This window comes from Cajanus cajan, chromosome 4 (genome assembly GCF_000230855.2).
Source record: "Cajanus cajan strain Asha chromosome 4, NIPB_CcT2T_4, whole genome shotgun sequence".
Taxonomy (NCBI): Eukaryota; Viridiplantae; Streptophyta; class Magnoliopsida; order Fabales; family Fabaceae; genus Cajanus; species Cajanus cajan.
The window spans coordinates 6222589-6244392 of record NC_138520.1 but is presented as its reverse complement, the minus strand read 5'-3'; the positions used below and the strand labels follow the sequence as shown (position 1 = coordinate 6244392).

At 34.4% G+C, this 21804-nt stretch overlaps 2 protein-coding genes across 6 annotated transcripts; one reads left to right on the top strand and one right to left on the bottom strand.

The window, feature by feature from the left end:
* The first annotated feature begins 2792 nt into the window (after positions 1-2792).
* LOC145957121 (uncharacterized) lies at positions 2793-3158 on the top strand. The gene has a single exon (XM_083073333.1). The coding sequence runs from the start codon at positions 2793-2795 to the stop codon at positions 3156-3158; it is 366 nt and encodes a 121-aa protein (XP_082929459.1).
* A 4404-nt stretch (positions 3159-7562) lies between these two features.
* LOC109802987 (phosphatidate phosphatase PAH2) lies at positions 7563-18361 on the bottom strand. Of its 5 annotated transcripts, XM_020364429.3 has the most exons (13): positions 18266-18361; positions 16927-17947; positions 15587-16400; positions 14701-15014; positions 14498-14571; positions 12798-12882; positions 12403-12489; positions 12228-12300; positions 11306-11349; positions 11074-11202; positions 10874-10972; positions 10448-10587; positions 7563-7914 (listed from the first exon to the last, which is right to left on the bottom strand). In XM_020364429.3, the coding sequence occupies exons 2-12, from the start codon at positions 17887-17889 to the stop codon at positions 10531-10533; spliced, it is 2739 nt and encodes a 912-aa protein (XP_020220018.1). In that variant the 5' UTR covers positions 17890-17947; positions 18266-18361; the 3' UTR covers positions 7563-7914; positions 10448-10530. The 5 variants fall into 5 exon arrangements, with proteins under 5 accessions (XP_020220018.1, XP_020220020.1, XP_020220017.1 ...); XM_020364431.3 differs by lacking the exon at positions 18266-18361 and having other exon boundaries at positions 10874-10979; positions 16927-18242; XM_020364428.3 differs by lacking the exon at positions 18266-18361 and having other exon boundaries at positions 16927-18241.
* Positions 18362-21804: the final 3443 nt, after the last annotated feature.

Genomic DNA, 21804 nt, shown 5'->3' with positions numbered 1-21804 from the left:
ATTTTCTTTTTATATAAATTAAAATAATTCTCTTAAACGCTAGTATTTTTATAGACATTTCTTAATGATAATACTTTAAACTTTTTTAACGTTAACATTTTAAATTTTTTTATATCTTTTAAATTTTTTTTATTATTTATATATTTTTAAATAAATTTTAATATTTTAACAAATGACGCATAATTTTCCATTAGTATTTTTATGTTGGCAAATGACATGGCTATCAACGTAGCACCATGTCGTCACTTAATGGAAAAATTTATCAGGAATGGCTGAAACCAAAATATAAGTGAATTTTTTTCCTTAAATATATATTTTAATTTTTTAACTTTAAGTTAATCGTGTTTTTTTACTCTATGTTGTTTTTAAAAAAATTTATTTTAATCTCTCAAGTTATTAATAATATATTTAAAAATAAAAAAATTGAGATAATCACACACCATCAACTAAATTTAATTTACTAACAGAAACACTAATATATAAATTTTATGATAATATTTAACAAATTTTCTAACCAAATTTATTACAAGAAGTAAAATAATATTTTTTAAAATTACAAAAACCAAAAAACCACTGTTAATGATTCAATTTTTGATGTTGCTGAATTCAGAACTTTAATTAATTAGGAGTTGTAAATATCTGGATAATATTTTTAAAAACTATAGGTCAATTTCGTTTCTAGACAAGCTAATTCAATTCTTCATAACTTAGTTAAGTTAACTGAGTCACACCGTGATTACCATTATATTCTCCCTTTATTGTTTATTACATTGTGAATGAATTGAGTTGATTTGTTTTTTTTTTTTTATTTAAAAAAAACATATTTAATTTTTTATTTTGAAGAATTGTGATTTGGTCAAACTTTTTTATAAGACCAAATGCAAGCATTGATGGAAATGAGAGAAAAACTTATATAATTAACCCATTATTATGTTTACATTATCTGGGTGTTACAACTATAGGAAAATATTGATTAATAAAGTTGATCTATCAATATAACTAATTTATTTTAAAAAGAAAAATTGCACTTTATTCCTGATTATCACCTTATAAAACTAAAATGGATATTAGGAGATCATATAAGAATTATTCTTAAACGATAATGGTTTTAGAAGATTTTTTTTAATGAAAGTATTTTCAAATATTTTTAATTTTTCTCTTTTTAGTATATCATTTTAATTCTTATTTCTAAATTAAATTATAATAGATTTTAAAAGAAATTATCAATAATTTAATTTTTATACCATAATATAAATTATCTACCATAAATAGAAAATATAGTTTTTATATTCAAAATGGTTTATTTATTAAAAAATTATAATTATAATTAAACTTTCAAACATATTTATTTATTATTAATTTTAGTCATATAAAATAAATATTTATATTATACTTTAGGTAAGCTAGAAATATTATTCACTCAAAATTATGAACAAGTATTATTCTAAGACCAAACAATTGCTTTTAACAGGGTTATTCGTGAAACACGTTGGAACGAGTTTTCTTATATTCCTACCGAGTTCAAAAATTTGATAAGTTGAATTTTGTAACTTAAACTTGACTTAATTTGGACGTATATGTACTTACAAGAATCAGGTCGGTTCTTCAGCTCGGATAGGTCACCTTTTTTATCTTGGTCTTGTAAGAGATCATACGAAGTCGGCCTTCGAAATTGGTCTCCTTGGTTGATCTTCTCCTCAGGCGTCTCGAACGTACCTGCAAAAAGGACTCCGACGATTAAGTTAGTTTTGGATTTGTGATAAAACTTTCGGATTTGTGATACTTTTCACAGCTTCCTTCTTAGGGAGACCTTGATCAACAGTATGATCTATAGTCTTATGCTCCTCAATCTTAAATTTTTTACCTTCTTTTTTTGTTTTTTAACTTGCTTCTTGGAAGAAACAACATCGGGAATTTTCTCTATGTTGAACTGGCCAACTTGGACAATATGTCCAACGCGGTCAAGCCTCTCGAGGAGGTTTTCGAGGACGTGGTAGAGGACGAGGTCGATATCCAAACCGATATCAGGGACGGTACCAGAACTACCAAGGCCGATTTGAGCAAAGCAACTACCATCAAACAAACACACTGAGGAGAAGATCAACCGAGGAGACCAATCTCGAAGGCCGACTTCGTATGATCTCTTACAAGACCAAGATAAAGAAGGTGACCTATCCGAGCTGAAGAACCGACCTGATTCTTGTAAGTACATTTGGCGCTAGAAGGAGGGCCGACAAAACTTTTCCTCCGTCACCCTTATGGTTTCAACCCGAAGTCAGACCAACACAGCAACAAGTGCAGCACGTAAGACCACGTCAAATATGGAAGACAATCCAACCCTACGACGATTACTTGAACAAATAGAATTGATGCAGCAACAACATGCGACAGTAATGGAAGATCTTCGCAAACAACATGAAGCCGACTTGCAACAATTATGTGCTGAAAACGCTACTTTCAGAACTCAATGGCAACAACACCAACCACCACCACACATACCCCGCACTAGTCATGTTCCTCCCGCCGCCGAGGAACATCACTCTTCTCCAGACCCCACATATCCGCCAGAACCTAGCCGAACTCATCGATCCGAGCACACTCATATCAGTCGTCCTACGTATGATCATTACTCGGTTCGACGACACCCCTTTGTTGATGGAATCATGGAAGTTCCTCTTCCACTCGCTTGGAAGATGTTAAACATTGAACGATATGATGGAACCACTGATCCTGACGAGCACATCGATGCATATGTCACCTAGATCAATTTGTACACGAATGATGACGCCTTCATGTGTCGTGTATTCCCAACCTCACTCAAAGGCGCTGCTCTTAGTTGGTACACCCAACTACCACCCAGATCGGTTGATAGCTTTGATACCTTGGTGCGCCTTTTTTCTGCCCAATACGCCACCAGCAGACCCCACCACATCACATCAGCCGCGCTGTCTAACCCGCGACAACAAGATGACAAGTCCTTGAGGCATTTTATGGAACGCTTTGCCAACGTTTCCATAAAAATCCGTAACCTTAATCTTGAAGTCTCCCTCCATTCTATGCTTATGGCACTCAAACCAGGACCTTTTGTTGATAGCCTTTGTCGACATCAACCAGCAAGCATGGATGAACTTAGAGCACGCGCGGCCAGATACATCTAGATGGAGGAACATGCTGAGTTCCGCAACCATGTACGAGATGACCTCACTACCAAGGGGGAGTCAAGTAGCAAGGAGAAGCCGAAAACCCATTTCGACCAGAGATCAAAAAGACCTCGTCAAACACGAGGTCCCAGGTATGATTTTTATACACCCTTCAACGCTCCTCGAGTTAACATTTTAGAGGAGGCTAATCATGCAGATATGATCTCCTTACCCCCACCGGCACACAACCCGGTCAACGTTGACAAGAGCAAACATTGTCGCTACCACAGAAATTATGGACATACAACAGAAGAATGTTGGAGCCTCAAAGACCAAATCGAAGAACTGATTCAGGCTAGCCAACTTGGAAAATATGTCCAACGCGGTCAAGCCTCTCGAGGAGGTTTCCGAGGACGTGGCAGAGGACGAGGTCGATATCCAAACCGATATCAGGGACGGTACCAGAACTACCAAGGCCGATTTGAGCAAAGCAACTACCATCAAACAAACACACGTGAGGAGAAGATCAACCGAGGAGACCAATCTCGAAGGCCGACTTCGTATAATCTCTTACAAGACCAAGATAACGAAGGTGACCTATCCGAGCTGAAGAACCGACCTGATTCTTGTAAGTACATTATATAACCAAACAATGCTTAAGTGTTTTAGATTCAAACATAGGCAAAATTCAATTAGTCAAATTTATTGAATAACTACTACTCATAATCCAAAAAAATATTCTTAAAATAATAAAAGATAACACTTTCTACAATAAATGTAATTAAAAATATTTTAATATAATATATTTTATATGAAATCGTGAAAACTAAATGTAATTAATTATTTATCATAATTTTTTATCTTTTGATGTGTTTGTTTCAATATTTTAAAAATTGAACTAGTTAGGATACTTGATCAGTGAGTTAAGGATTGAATCTACGAGTCATTCATTGAATTACATAACCTAATTTATTAATTTTTTAAAACATATTTATGTCATATACTTATAAATTTTAATAAATAAAACATATTGGTATAATAGTTATTAAAGTGATAAGTAATCATATTCATCATAGATAAAGTTTCATTTTATCCAAAATTACCTTTTATATATTTCTTTTGTAAGGAAATATATAATAAAGTATTTTCTTATAAAAAATTAATCATAAAAATATTTATCAAAAGTATGGGATATTAATAATATATATATATATATATATATATATATATATATATATATATATATATATATATATATATATATATATATAAGGTATACTTATAAAAAACTAATATGATCTAGTGATCATTCAAACAGTTCATTAAAAACATAATTTTAAACTTGTCGAGATGTATATCAATTTAAGTTAATAATTTGATTAGTTGTGCATGGAAGATATATTGGACTTTAAATCATTTAATTGGTCCAAGTAATTTTTTTTTATCTAATTTGTTATCTCTTTCTTTTGAACTTTTGTATTTTTTTAATGCATTCAGTCATTCAAATATTAATTAGTTTGTTTAAACTCAAAATGAATAAAATTATTCAAGTTTCAAATAATTTAAATATTATAATAAATATTTTTAGGTACATAATATAAAAAAAGTTACAAACTATATTTTCAATTAAAATTTTGTGTGCATCAATAATAAAAATTAAAGACGAGTCAAAATAAATTTAATTTTTAAGTTTAAATGATAATTATTTTGCTCAAACAATTGGATTTGAATTTCAATAAATCTAAAAATTCAAATAAAATTTGATCAAAATTAATGTTTTAAACCATATTTTTAATTTGTCTAAACAAATAATTCATTTAAATTTATCCATTTATTTCATTTTATTTTTTGATTTTTTCATTTGGAATCGAACCTCGGGTTGGTATTCACCCCCTCCCTCAACAACATGACAATCTAACCCTATAGATACTAGCCCGAGTCCGTCTTGATTTAAACGAGAAAAATTCGTGTTTATTAAATTCTGTTTCGAGTTTTTCTCGATTGATAAAATTGGGGGTAGGGACGGGGACGAAAATGTTAATACTCGCCTCATCTCTGTCCACGCCCTACTTAATAATATAATTAAAAAATTACATATATATATATATAAATCAAAATTAGAAATTTATATAACCCCAAGCGTGTGGTTCAGCGGTAGGGGTTGATCCACGCTTAAGCAAGGTCAGGGGTTCGAATCCTGCCTTGTGTATGCAGCCGCGTTAAATCTTGGGGCCAGCTATCCCACCCTTTGAGGTGCCTCCAACGTAGCGAGGAGATTAGCATACTCCAAGAACGAACCTAAAAAAAATTAGAAATTTATATATAAAAATTTGTATTATTTTATTTTATTTTATTTTTTTAAATTTGTTCATATTTATTCTAAAGAAATAAAGGTAGGAGCGGGACGGAAAAATTTGAACCCGCCAAGAACAAGAATCCAAATTTTACCCTAGTAAATATCGGTGAAAACAGAAACGATTTAAATCTCCCGGACTGAAGACGGAAAACATAAAACCTGCCCTGCAGGTTGCCATGCCTAGGCGTCATGTCAAAGCACAACACAATGGGAGGTGCACTTCCAAGGTTACAAGTGCGCTTACGAAGACTCCGAAAAACCACTAGTTCATCCGCACCGATTTGAACGGATTTATACCGATTTTAACTAATTTAATAACCTCTCTTTCGATTAAATACACAACCAATCAATCAAATTATCAGTTCAAATTGGTATGTTGCTTATGTCCTCTTTCAACCGGCTTCTCTAAGCTGAGTTTTAAAACTATAATTTGTTTAATTTTTTTAAAATATGTATTTTTTTTAAAAAAACAACTCTTATTTGCTTAAAGTTTTTTTTTAATTTTTAAAAACACTTATTGAAAAACATTTCTTTTTAAATTTAAACAGGATACTCATTCTAATATCAAAGAAACTTTAAAATATTCAACACTTTCTTTTTACTCCAATAAAAGAAAGATTTAAAATTATCCTTTTAATAAACCTTTTTTAATTTACTTTTGTTCGATAAAGGTCAAAGGAGCTCAGAGTATCCAATAAATTTCCAGGTAATATAATAAGTACATATAGCATTGATTGTTGTATGTATTAAGTCTGCTATTTTATTTCTTACAGAAATTCTAACATGAAGCAATATGAAAAGTGATACATTAATAAAATATCATTTTTAACCATTAGATTTAATAATAAATTAATCAACGGTTTAAATTTGTTACATGTAATTTGTTTATAGATATTTTTGTATTTTGTAGATTTGTCCCCGTTTAGGGTTACTGTTTTGGCCGTCGACAGGTGGTGAGAACGAGGAAGATGACAGCGGCGAGTGTGACGGTGAGAACGTCGAGGGCGAGCCAGGGGCGAGGATGGCCGGATTTGGAGGTGGCGAGGTTTAGGATTTAGGAGAGGCCCTGGGAGAGTTGAACGTCGCAGACGACGAGAAGGGAGAGGTAGCGGCAGAGGAGGGACATGAGGTCAGTAGCGCCGAGGAGGAGGAGGCCGCACCTCCGCTGCCACCGCGCGAAGAAGGAGGTCGCGCCTCCGTTGCCATCGCGCCACCGCTTGAAGGAGCCCACACCTCCACGCTGCCACTGTGTGAAGGAGGTCACGCCTTCACTGCCACCGCGCGAACGAAGTCGCATTTCCGATACCACCGTGCGAAGGATCCCGTGCCTCCGCACTACCACCGGGCGAAGGAGGTTGCGCCTCCGCTGCCACTGCACGAATGAAGTCACGCTTCCACTGTCATCGCTTGAAGGAGCCTGCGCCTCCACGCTGCCACTGCGCGAAGGAGATTGTGCCTTCGCTGCTACTGCACGAAAGAGGTCACGCCTTCGCTGCCACCACCATGGAAAGAGACGACACCTTTGCTGCCACCGTGCCTCCGCCGCCACCGCACCTCCACAATGCCTCCGCATATAATGTAAAGACTATTTTGCAATTTTAAACAAGTTGGAAAACTTGCTATTGCAGGTCATTTTACTACCTCACGAACGAGGCATTTATTTCAATGTTTCATGTTAAAACAGTTCTATTTCTTATCCTTCCGTATCCATCTTTAATTTCAAGATAAAGATGCATAAATGTACAATGTTTACTGACATCTTGAAAACATAAAAGAAAGAAATATAAACAATAGATGGTGCGATAAGATGAGAAATATATATTAAAAAAATTGCTATAGTGGCACAAAGATAAGGAAGTTGCACAAAGTCATAAAAATTTACACTGGCAGAATACGGAAATGCATAAAGATAAGGAATAATGTTGGGTGAACATAATGCTAATTTAATTATTTAGAGAAATAATAATATGAGATATGATACGAGAAAGAGAAATTTGGATTCTCTCCTGCAATATTCTCTCTCTAGCCTCTCTCCAGCAATATTAATAACCATTAGATATATCTAATGACTCAAATGGGAGAATAATAAAATTGAAGAGGCATCCCTCAAGTACACAGTTACAACATATACAAGTTATGCAATCAAATAAAAAGAACTTAAACTAGGCACTAATCTATCTATAATCAAGAAATGATACCAAATGTGTGGGATTCCATGACTTAGTGGTCATGGGTTAACATTATAACTAACCAAGGACAAAAAGTGGATCTGATCTCGCAGCATCAAACAGGGAAGATGTTCCATCCTGCTCTTTCATACGAATTCCATCAACCAAATTATGAGTTCCGATTAATCAATCCACAGTACATGTCAACAACAGAATGAGGTGGTTCTCATCGGTCTCAAATACATATAACCTGTATTAGCAAAAAAAAAAAAAAAACCTAACAGAATGACGTAAATGCACAATTACACATACAAAGTGGTGCAAGCACACACCACCACAACAAGCATACAATAATATCTGAGGTTTAGAGTTTAATTACTTATTTTGTTTGTATATGTTTACAGATTTTACATTTTTAAGTTCTTACACTTAAAAATTACTCATTTTAATTCCTATATATACACTTTTAATCCATTTTAGTTCATACACTTTTGGAAGATAAAGGCCTAAAATGAACTTAAAAAAATGTATTTATTAAGAACGTTTGTTTCAAGGTATCAAATTGTATTTGCGAAAACCACTTTTCCTAGAATATTTTAACCGGAATGTTATTCCCAAGTATATTTAGAAAAGAAAAAAAGATTATATATTGATAGTATAAAGATTACACGATCATCCAATTAGAGACCACTATGAATAATAAATTTGTTAATTTTTACGATAACTATTATAGAAGTTATACAAACATTGATTTAAGATTGATTTGTTAATTTTTACGATAACTATTATAGAAGTTATACAAACATTGATTTAAGATTGATTGACAGTGTAAGACTTTTTATACTAACAGTATATGATCATTAAATTGTTTAGAATATTTTTAAATATTTAAAATAACATAAATAAAAATTAATTAAAAACAAGTACAAATGTGTTGGGATGTAACTTTCAATATTTTCACGAAAATATATTCCCACACTCATGGGAATCAAAAGAGAAGAAATATGGTAAGAAAACACCCCAAAAAATTGTTGTGCAGCGGGAGTTACCACACACATACACATGTCTTTCACATTGATGTGATATTTCATGAAAACACATGTTTAGAATATTTTTAAATATTTAAAATAACATAAATAAAAATTAATTAAAAACAAGTACAAATGTGTTGGGATGTAACTTTCAATATTTTCATGAAAATATATTCCCACACTCATGGGAATCAAAAGAGAAGAAATATGGTAAGAAAACACCCCAAAAAATTGTTGTGCACCGGGAGTTACCACACACATACACATGTCTTTCACATTGATGTGATATTTACCTCTTTGGGCTCGGTCCTCAAGTTTTGCTTTTGGACATCACCCAAAATACCTCTCAACCAATAGAAACAATTGTATGTATATAAATTCATGTTCATCATCTTGCTGGAACGATGTGGGACTTTACTTGCATCCCAACAAAAATAAACAAAACACAGGAATCATTTTCCAAAACTTGTAACAAACATGTGAATATTACATTCTCACACTCATATTTCCAATAATATAATTTGATACCTTGAAACTGACTCGTCATAGGAATTAAAGTGAGTAATTTTTAGATGTAGAGACTAAACATAAAGATTTTGCAAGTATAAGGACCAATTGAGATACTTCAGTTCCAGGAGAAATATTGAACATATTAAACAAGAAAAGTAATGAAATATTTCCAAAACAAACCATCAATTTGGTCCCGGAAATATAACACTCTGTCCCAAGTAACCCTTAAAGTAATGAAATTATATAAACAGTTCCTAAAGTATAAGAAATCATGCTACTTAGTCCTTCTATTTTGAAAACTCATTCAAATTAGTCCATTGACGTTAGTAAAAATATATCAATATAGGAACTAGATTGCTCGATTTTCAATACTTTAAGAACTACTTATACAAATTAATTATTTTAAGGACTGTTTAAAAAAGAGAGAAATACTTAGAAGACCAAATTGATGGCTTATTTGATATTTTCCTATAAAGTTTTTTTTATTAAATTAAAGGAAAAACCTAAGTTAAAAACCAATGCAAAATATATCAAGTACTCTCTCCATCCCATAATATGTGTAATCCTAATTTATTTTACATAGACCAAGAAAAGACCATAAATAGATAAAAGAGAAGAGGATGGTTCAAACGATACGGGTGTAACTTTAACTAAGTGTTACACCGCTCAATAACTTTATATTAAATGTGAATTTTGTAAATCCAACCGTTAGATTGAAAATTCATATCTCTTAGATCATATATGTCAAATTTTATATTAATATAAGATGATTTGATACTTCATTCTCATAAAACAAAATTGACGTAATATATACATTTCAAAATATACTAAAATATGAACACTTTGATTACCTTCAAGTTGTTGTTCAATTTTAACAAAATTTGACATATATGATCTAAGAGATATAAACTTTCCATCTAACGGTTGGATTTACAAAATTCACATTTAATATAAAGTTATTGAGCGTTGTAACATTTAATATAAAGTTATTGAGCGGTGAACCCTCCTAGAATAGTAATTTGACAAAATTTATGAATAATCTTTACTAAAAATGATGCAACACAAAATTGACTTTCTATATAATATTATTTGAAGTATAAATGGAAAAGAGATAATTAATACTATATTCAAAAACTAACCGACACTTACTTAGAGACTTATTTTTTCTTCTAATCCCACACTTATTATGGGAGGGGAGGGAGTATATAGTTTGAATATATTATCTAGAGCTGATAAATTTACCCGTATATATTTTGGAGCAGCACAGCCTGTGCCCATCCATATCTAGAGAATCATAATTGAGCCCAAAAAAACAATGGGACCTTTCAAATATCAATAGCAGGAGGGGGTAGTTTCCAAAAATTCCACGAATTAAAGTCCTCCTGCAAAATTGGTCCAGCACGAAGCCGGGCAAAAGTAAGTTACATTTGTAGCATTATAAAGAAATCCTCAATCGCATGAAACTTGCATCAACAACATATCAATGTAACCAGGATGTAAATCACACAGCAGACAAATAGTATAAAAAGATCCACCTCAGCTCTCACACTCAACATGCTTTACTTTGAATTTTAAATTCTGGGAAGACTGAAATAAAATGTGGAACACATCCCCTAGGCTGACATTATGAACAAAAGAATAAAAGATAAAGCTTCTTCGAGATTAAACCTGCTCAGAAGAGCTCGTAGGGGGGAACATTCCATTCACGAGAGCATGCAAAGAAGTATATGATTTTGCATCAACACGACGGTTCACAACAACCTCTCCCTGCAAACTTAAAAATAAGAAAGGTTTGACAAACTTCAAACATTTTAGTGACTTCTAGCAAGTAGCAAATTTTTACTTTTAAAAAATAAGGATTTATTTACCCTGGGATTAATAATGAAGATTTTTCCTTTGGGAATTCCAACCTTAAGGTAGCTGATTTCATCAGTATCCCTATTACCAAAACCAGCATAGAACGGATTGCAATCAGAAGGAAAAAGTGCCTTGATGTCCTGATGACATAAAAATTCAAATTGACTTTAGCAACAATTATGAATAACGAGATTAAAATATATTAAAATATGTTCATTTAATTTGTAACATTGGGAAACAAACCTCTAAGCATGCAATTTTGAATTCATGGGGAACCCTCCTAATGACTGGAAATAGATTAAAAAAAAATTGTCTTAGTACAATATATTATAAAGGCAAGATCGGGGCATTTCATTCCCAGCCTTAAATTTTGATGAATCCTCATACTCTCTCATTCATACATCAAAAAATTAAGTGGCCAAAGAGTCATATATGAAAACTTAAAAAAATATATAAGATTTCTACATATATTGGTCACGCCTCCACATGGTAGTGTTTAATACAATCTAGAATAAAATAAAATAAAAACATCAGAATTCATGCTATAAAAGAAATCCAAAAGGATATTTTCCTATTAACAAACATGGCTGCACTGCTTGTGTCTTCGTGTGATATAAGGGGATAAAAGTGGAATGTTTTAATTTTATTCAATTTCACCCATTTATATTATTCTTAGAGGTTCCTAGTACAATAGTCTAGCCTTCCAAACCCTATTATACAAAAGCTCTTTGTCAAATTAAGGTAAAAGCAGGGTACAAGAGTCCAGACTCCAGATTTTCTTTTCAGGCTTTGCAGACTGCTTCTGCTAAATTACTTGAATTTTATCAGTGAACTTACCCATTCTTCAAGAAGACATTAAATACAATTTTTTTTATTATTTATTCACGTAAGATGTATTTCATTTAGGTTTAATCAGTAGTTCAGTACCTTTAGAAGGGAAAAATAACTGAAGACACGGTGAAGTGTAAGATTGATCAAAAACAACTTTTTAATAAATTTAATATCCTAGTTCCGTTTTCTTGTTCTGTCTGTGAAATCTGAGTTCAAGTATCAACAAGGACAATCTACTCCTACTCGCAAACGTAAAAAAAAAAAAAAGTTGTTCAACATGGAAGAAAGGGAATAATAAGCAGCAGCAGAGAAAAAGGACAAGCAGAGTCATTACCTTCTCGATATAGAGAGGGAAAAAGTCCATCGGGGGAAATAACAACAGGACCATCTGGTAAAACTTTTCCATCCTGCAATATACAAAATAAATATGAAAAATCAAAATGGCTTTCTTTTCTTCTTATTCTTTTGTCCATATGGATTGGTATCGGATTGCTAAATTTATACATTACCTGTCTAAGGTTAAGTAAGAATTGTCGAGTAATATAGGCCTGAGAAATTGAACGAGCACTGAGAAAAAGCAGTTGGTAGCCATTCTCCTGTAAATGTGCAATAAGGGAATAGACCATGAAAGACACCAAACCAGGTGAAAGGAGATCAAAAGACAGTTCTTATGGGTAGTGCATAAGTACAGTTCCCATCATAAGGCTACTCAGAAAATTAATCATATCAGAACGATAAAATTTTTAAAATACAAGCAAGCAATTTTGTGGTTTAAACAGATAAAGAAACCAACTATTTGTTGAGCATACCTACCCAAAAACTGCTCATATTCAAAGGATTTAACCACATTATCACATTGTAGCAGTCTCAAAACATTTAAACACATGGAAAAAGATAAACAAACCTTGATAGCGGAGAATAAATGTGCAACACCTGTCTGTGACCAGTCAATACCAACCAATGGCATGAACTGACCAAGAACATCTGACCTGTAAGACAGGAAACAAGAGAAAGAAATTACAATTGTCACACTATAGAGATAGATTTTTTGAAAATAACAACAGAAGAGAAGGAGAAGACATGGACTCTATTGGGTAAAAGCTTATTAGGATTTTAAAATTCCTGCAGGAAGAAGGAAAAGGAAATTCAAACAATTTCTACAATTTTATTTTCTGTTGTCCATCTTGTCTTACTTCCCAATATGCTATGCATAACATATTTCACATTCCAATAAAAATAATTTCACTTAAATATGCTAACTCTACTTTATCATCTCAAAATTGGCCAAGATATTGCTGCAACCTATAAATTTTCTCATAGAAATATTACCATAAATAGTCAATCAATTAAACTTTAAAGGTCTAATGGTAATTGTGAAACTAATTATACCAGCCAACTTTACAATAATCATAAGTAGAACGGACCAAGCAAGGATCTTTATCTACTTAAAAACTTTACATCCAATTGGGGATGTTGAATGGCAACTTGCCTACCTAGGTTGTCTAGCTTGATTATCTGATTACCCGAAGTGAATGACAATATAATTTTCCTTCCACAGGGTATGTCAAACTCCAATAAGTAGTTCATAAGCCAGATTGGGTTTACCAACTAAGCAGCAATAATTAAGGTCACATTCCTTCCATATAATCCCAATACACATCAAAGCATTGCCTTGTAAAGTTTTTCTTCATTAGAAATCAAACCCTTGTATTTTAAAACCATTAGAAACTTTTACATGCCTAATTTAAACAAGTTTGTAAATCAAAAGCTCAGCATATAAGAGAATAAGTCCTAGCACAGGTAAAACAAATCTATGGATACAGCTTCAAAAAAGGATGAAGAGAAACTGTGTATACAGGTTCAAAACAAATCTATGTTAGAAGCAAACATGAAGAGAAACTCCAGAGATGCCCCTGCATTCCTTCATAATTCTTCCAAGTGCATCCATCACAAGCATCCCATAATGATTAATGATTCTAAATTATAGGATCTATACTCCAAGCTTAATAAGTTGATAGATTTATGCTTGTATTGTGGTTACATTAGATATTTCTGCGTGTAAGAGCATACTAATTCAGAAAAGCGTATGATAGCAAGTATTGTTCACCAATCACCACCATAAAAACATCACATGGTAGAAGTTTACTGATATACACCAGAATATATTTTATACTGACATATATGATATATGTAAAGAAATTTGGGAAGCTCATGGAGGAATAAATCATATCATGGATATCTTTTCACTTGATAAAGGCAAGACATTTGATTCGGAATTTCAACAAGTTTTATGTTGGCTATTGAGGGATGAACACAACCCTCACCCTTTACCGTGGCTTGGGACTGGCTACAAGGCCATAGGTGGAATTAGGCAAGACAAATTTGATTGAAAAAAAGGAAAAATAATCAGCCAGCTCTGAGATTTAAATGAAATTTCTACGGGGCATATTTTTAGGTAATAACAAGTGTCTTCATTTTGTAGGTAACATCAAATTAACAATAAGAAAGAAAAACAACTTTTAAAAGTATGAATATTAACAAGAGTTGTTTGAGTGCATTATCTATTATAAAAACAGCTTCATTTTCCAAAAGATAAATCCTTACCTTGTAATCGTACCATCCACATCTGAGATCACTATACGAGTGTTCCATTTCCACAAATATATTCGAGCATCAACCTGTTAGTCAAACATAAAATATAAGAAATAATAGTAGATGAGAGATTTTAATAAAAGAAATGTACATAAAAGGAAACAAGCAAACTTCATGTTTTTAAAATAAAATTATAGAAACTCATGATTATTGACCTGCTGCTTCCCCAGCACAGCTGTAGAGAAAGTGAAGGTTACAGTATTCATCCCGTCCTTCAGATTCAACGAAGCTAGCTGTTCAGAAGTTGGAGTTGTTATCCTAACCTTCTTTTTCAGTTTATTGGGTTTGAGGTCATTTTTGTTCATATCTGTGCCAATCGTATTCTCTGGAGAATTACCCAAAGTAGTGCCTTTGGCATCACTTGGAGGAGGAGGCAACATAGACTTTCTAGATCCTGTTCTCCTCAAGGAGAAAGGCCAAATTCTCCAATTTCCACCAGGGGGAGGGTGGTGTGGTGATGGATCATCTCCTGTATGATTTTCATCAACTTGGTCAGCAGGAATCATGCCCTTCAGTTTTAACATATATGGACTTTCAAAAGACACCATGCCAAAATCCCATGAAAAATAATGTTAATCAATCTTAATAACCAGCCTATTATCCCCCAGGGTGCCAGGAAGTAAATTTATTTACCAACCAGATATTCAGAATTGAATGCTTTAGAAGTACAGTCAGCTTCCATCCTTTCATACAACAAGTGCTTACAAAGATTGTTGTTCGCATAAATGATAAATCAGTATGGTAACTACCTACAGGATACAGTTTAATGTTTGAGAAGCCTTTTTCAAAGCTACAACAATAACAAAACCCTTCATTTTGCTCCAACAAAATACACAAGTCTGCTCAAACTAAATTATTGTTCAAAAAAGAAAGTCACTTCTAAATCTTCAGTGAAATTTACAACTTGTTTCTGTAAAATGTATAACAATTATCATTCCATAAAAACAGTATGTTCAGTACACTACTAGAAGAAGATGAAATATTGTTAGACATGGATTGTTTTCAATTCAGTTGACAAACATCTAGTAGAAGTTATCTTACCAAGGGGAAGCTTCAGAACAGTATCTTGGAGTTCCCCAGAGTCATGGTAATCCTTGGCACCTGGCTCCTCATGTGATAACTGGTTTCCTCTGTCTTCATCTAATTTTAGACATTTCAATTCATCCTTTCCAGGAAATTCCCATGGTAAGGATGTGGGTTTTGAGTCCAGCGATTGACTAAAAGGATAACGAACATGTCGGACCATGCTGTCACCACTAGAAATATTTGGCAAGGATCCTGAATGCTGCCCAACTTCCTCCCCAGCAGCTTCATTTCTAGGAATAGCCATGGGACTGGATATTACTGCTAACTTTTTGGTGTCATTCTCATAAGAAACATGATCTTCTTTATCTGCATGTTCAGGGGAGAATGATCTCCTGAATCGATCATTGATGACGGTTTCATCAAGGTCACTAAAAAGGAAATTTTCATCCTCTGAAGTTGGTGATGGTGATCTCCTTGACATTTTTCTAAGTAAACAATCATCAACAGAGTCCAGAGGAAACGATAACATGCTAGAATCATTATTATCCTTTGTATTATTAGCATCTAAGACATGGTCATCCAGGCTGCTGTAAGATGAAGGTTTGATAACACAATTTGGTGTAAATTTCTCACTCAAAGAATGTCCTAGGCCCTTTTTGACAGTTTGAGGTTTTGGAGATGTCGGTTGCTCTTCAACATCCACCTCATTGTTTGCACTATCATCAGAATCTGAACAATCTGTTTTCTGAACTCGAGAATGTAACTCAGAGACCTCCAATATTGGCATCCCAACACCAGCATTCTCAAGAACTTCCTCAGCTTCTGCACCCTAAAGGATAACTTTAATGTGTCAGTGTCAACTAAAACAGAGTAAATATTTGCTTGATTTAATTATAAGCGAGGCTATACTGTTATATCTTCATACAAGAACCTCCTAGTACTTTAATACCTTAAGAACATAAAAAGTTTTAAATACTTTCTTTATATAGTAAGTGGGGGGATTAGAAGAAGATTTTGAGGATTGAGAATGTCTTTTTAATTATTCCAGTTGACATGTAAAATATTCCATGCAAAGAATTTAGACAACTTAAATATAGTACCATAAATACAAGTGTTATTGTTCTCCAATCAAAATTGGCTGTGTTATATTTTATTCTGGTCACGGCTGCTGACCTTCAATGCCACCATCAATTTCATCTCAGTAAATAAAATTGGCATCTTGGTAGCAGTGTCTATACACTATATAGCTAGTTTTGATTAGAGAATATTATTGCTTAGGTACTATTTAGTTTTGTCCAATTCCTCAATCCAAAACCATAGATGAAGGCTACTTGTCCATGAATTTGTCAATTTACCTCAGATAACAGTATAGTTGCACCATGCAAAACTTCATCTTGGACACGGACATGGACTTCTTCACATCCTGCGCCAGCAAGGTACATCACCTCAGGAGCTTGTTCACTAGAACAATCCACGTCCAAGTTAGTCTCTGATGTTTCACGGCAAACCCCATCAGCTGAAACGTCCTCTGTAGAAACATCATTACCATTATCACCGGAAACCTCTTCTCCATTCAATTCCTTCTCTACAAGCTTCACCTCCACACATGCAACTTGCACGTCAGACCCTGCAATATCATACACAACTTCCTTCCCATTCAAGCTACACGCGCCATCAGTACAAGATTCCTCCTTCAACCCACCATTGTCCATGACTGCATTAGCATCCCCAGGCGAGTTAGCAAGAACGTTTTGACCGTCTTCCGCGGAGAGATTGGTGGACCACTTGATGTCTAACAAGTTAGCTGCAATCTCAGCACGCTCCAAAGAACCAACCCTGTTCCCAATTCCATCACCGTCTCCATCATCCCTCTTCAAAGACCTTCGCCCAAACACAAGGCCAAGTATCCGAGAGCGACGAGAACCAGCCCGGCCCACAACCTCATCACCATCATAGTTGCAACTTTTGGACCTGAGATTGCGAGGGTGAGAGAGATCATCTGCGTCATCGCCAGAAGAAGATGGAAACAATAAATTAGCTTCTTCTTGTGAATCGATTTCCCTGAGAAAGTAAGCTTCCCCCTTATGATCCAGGTGCATTTGGAAACCAGCGTTCACCCCATTGACACATATATCAACCACCTTTTCCCTTGCCTTCAAAACCCCCTGGAATTTACCAAATCGGACATACCAAGGAGAAGACTTGAAACTCCCATCTTGCTGTTCCACCACCACAATATCGACGGCGCCACCGAAGGGATGAAAGGGACCTGAAACCGTGTATACGCCCTGACTAATTATTCTACCCACCGCTTGCATCCTCCCCAATTATTCTACCCCTTATCATAAATTCAATCTTGCTTTCGTAACGCCCAAACTGATCCACAATATAAAATAAATAATTAAAAATTAAAAACAACACATGGATTGAATTAGATTCAATAATTCAACTCGTCCGAAGGCGCGATCGTAATTATAAAAAGCAGGACGGAATCTGGGGGAAAATATAGATCGCGGAATCATTTGATTAGAGACGGAAAAGAAGAAAAAAAAAAGCGCGAATTAGGACATAGTGTTTGGATTCCGAGGAGTGTGTGTGAGCTTAACGTGAAGGGCGTTGTCCCGTGTTGTCGCGGCGGGACGAGGAAGAAAAGTCGTTGGTGGTGAAGACGAAAAAGAATTAAGAGTTACTTACGTGGGTGGATGTGGGGCCCACATTTCGATATTCATTGCCTCTTTTCGCACCGTTCGATCCGTGCTGCTTGCTTCACGCTTCTTCCTTCTCACCATTTCACACACAAATCAAATGACTAAACTAAAGTCATTCTTCCTATAATCTTTATTAATTTATGCACTCCTAAACAACTTTACTACTTAACACTCAAATAACACTTTTTTTTTTATTAAAGTATTTCACTAATAATTATATCATTCGCGTATGTTGCTGAGAAAATGTTTTATTGAAAGAGATATTTAATAATGTTGTACAGTACCTCCAAAATAAATTGGTTTTTTGAGATAAGCATGTAGACACCAAAAATGGTTTTATAAAGATTATGTTTTTTTTTTTAATATTACTATATTTAATTGAACCAAAAAAAAAAATAATAATGTAAACACCCATCACTTTCCCATCCATGACTGCTGGACCACTAATATGAGAGGTGGATTACGTAGTGAACTCTGATTATGATCCTCTCATGCCAAGTTGTTTTCTTTGGAAAGAATGGGACCAAAGCGAACTCAAACTTTTCTGTGGATGGCTGCGCGATGGACAAAATGATACAAACATATGACATTGTATGTGTTTTTACCTGTGGGACCAGTTTGAATGAACCTTTCGATTGTTGTCTCGGTTTTCACTTTTCAGTATGTTTGTTTCTCCGATTAAACCCACTTGGACGCCAATTTGTGGATTTGGAACTCTCTAGCTAAGATGCATTGGAAAGGTGAACAACACAACGTAAAGACATGGTCTTAGATTAAGGTTAATACGGATGGATTTGTTATTCTAATGTTTTCGTGTAATATTGGCTATTGCTCCATAATTCACGTTGAGCCATGGCCTTTCGTATTGCTAAGAGGCGAGGTTTCTTTGAGTCTGATTCTAGATGCGCAATATGTTTTCTTGGATTCTGATTTTCCTAAGCTACATAATTACGTGTTTGGTTCAGATTTTTAACGTGATTTATCACGTTTACATGAAAACTATTAATTATAACTTTTACGTTTTAAACGTGATTCTTGTTTTGAATCACGTTTTAGACGTGTTACCAAATATGCACTAAAGTTCAAAGACTTATTATTGTACCGGAGAGGAAGATCTAATTAGGATATCTTTCGCAAAGACAAATTCTCTGACGATATAATAAATTAAATCATGTGCTTAACAACATAAAACGAGGATAGGTCATAATGAAACTCACCGATTTTCATGTTAAGTACATGACTCAATTTGTCATACCACTATCAAGAGAATTTACTATATATATTAATGAAAATATATGTTTATAAATTTTAGTTTTTGTAATATAATTATTTTATAATATCTTTTTTTAAACATTACATAAATTAGTTTTTATGATGTAAGAATTCATCTTATGAAAATTAATTTTTGTAATGTAAATTTTTTAGAAAATTACAAAAGCTAGTTTTTTGTAATATACAAATAAAATAATATTACAAAAAATAATTTACGTAGAACATAACTAAATTATATAAAGTAGTTTATATATGTATAAACACACACACGAAAAGTAGTGGGGGTATTAGCGTGGGCCTTAGCTAATAGAGGACTTTGTTCTTTGGTCCTTTTTGTCTCTATTGGCCCAATTGCTTGAACAAAACTTTAGTTTGAGTCTAACACTGTACCGTGGTGGTCTCCCATTGGCCGACCTTATTGGCCGATCCAAGGCACGTCAGTAAAATACCGATCTAACATGCTCTTCGCACTTTAGTGCTCGAGCATGGAGGGCTATGTACCGTAGTGGTGGTCTCCCATTGGCCGACCAGAGGCAGGTCAGTAAAATGCCGATCACACAAGAGGGACCCAAATATGGGGAGATTAACTGGCTCACTTGGACAATCAATAAGATCCCACGATCCGTGGGAACGGTAATAAATACCGGGAGTTACGAGTCCATAATGGGGCGTGATTTATGGGATCATAAGTGCGATTCATGTCTATAACGTCACACCGTTATATATAGCAATGATTAGGTCTAAGGCGGCAGGTTACTCTCATCGAATGTTCTAGGTCAGGACTGCTGTCAAGTTCTTTTAGCTCGGCATTGCTAAGGGTGCTTCGGCGGCGGTCTCCAATACCGGAACATTTTGGCGCCCACCGTGGGGCAGGTAAAACTGCATCCCACACCCTTGTTGTTTGACGTGAGCGAAAGGTCATAATGACGAGATCTCTAAGAAGCAATGCGACAGGAACCAATATCGACAGTACCGTTGAGGTCATAACTGGGAGCTCCGGTGGAATGGAAAATCCCATCCCTCCCGCCAGCGGCCACACCTTAGAAGAAGTCTTGGCCACAATGGAAACCTTGCAACGAGAGAATGAAGAAGCGCGGAGGCGAGCAGAGGAAGCCGAGCGACTATATCGGCAGAAGCACGCGGAAACCAGTAACAATCCTACTCTGCAAGAGATTCTGGCCCCATTGCATTTCATTATAGTCGCGTGAATCGGGCTCGGTGCATTCTCTCTGACTCAACAAACCTTCGTTGCGTTCGGTCAAAGCCAACGGTTCGGTTCTTGTATCGCGGATCGAACCTTAATCTGGTTTTTAGGAATGTTTAATTGCAGGTTCTGTTGACGTTCTCGAATCAGGCAAAGAATAGTTTAAATCGATCAAGAATTTCGCAAAGTTTTCGTGACGCCGGTGATGATCGTGACGTTTCTTTGGTGGATGTTGATGGTGTCATCTAGAAACAGAGTAATCAACGTGATATACGCTGTGTAATGATGATGGTTTTATTGGAGATTAAGTTATTTACAATTACTGGAGTATCTTGAATTGGTTGCGAGAGAACTGTTTCATGTGTATACACAGAAGGTAGTTGTTTTGTTGTTAATAGACCATTGCCATGTCAGGTGCGCTTGCATGGATGGTCAAAAAGCGTTAATAAAAAATTTAATTGATTTTTGTTTGGGGGGAGAGATGGTTTCGGGGGTTTGTTCTTTTGATTTATTTTTGCCCCAATTCTCTTCTCTCCCCCTCTCGTGTCGTGCTTTTCGCTGCCCCTTCCCTTTCTCTCTCCTATTTCTTCTCTCTACACTCTGAATTCTCTTATATTATACTATGCTTTGCGTATAACTGGTTATTGTTTCGGAAACCGGCTCAACCAAACAACAAACGACAAACGATTTTCAACTCGGCAAGGTATATAATGCTCAACGCACACTTTAATTCATTTTAATTACGTTATTTGCCTCATTTAAATTTACAATTTATAATAATTAACATTATAACTATTTAATATTTTAATTTATTAATATTAAATGGCATATACGATGTTGGGTACACACTGAATTTCCAAGAAATTTCCGTTATATAAGAGACGCTGCCAAATATACCAAAACTTGAAGAAGACGCATGTGACACCCATCTACCCCATAATAAATAAGTAACAACAATAAGAATAATTCAATAAATATAACATCAAGAAGGGTCCACATATTTTAATAAAAACTCATAGGTTCACAAGTCTTGAAATAAATAAAAATAA

Coding starts and splice junctions, on each gene's coding strand:
- LOC145957121 (XM_083073333.1), top strand. CDS start 2,793: ATGTGTCGTGTATTCCCAACCTCACTCAAAGGCGCTGCTCTTAGTTGG.
- LOC109802987 (XM_020364429.3), bottom strand. CDS start 17,889: ATGCAAGCGGTGGGTAGAATAATTAGTCAGGGCGTATACACGGTTTCA. Junction 15,015..15,586: donor TGTTCTGAAGCTTCCCCTTG/GTAAGATAACTT, acceptor AAAATCATACAG/GAGATGATCCATCACCACAC. Junction 10,973..11,073: donor TCTTCATTATTAATCCCAGG/GTAAATAAATCC, acceptor TTAAGTTTGCAG/GGAGAGGTTGTTGTGAACCG.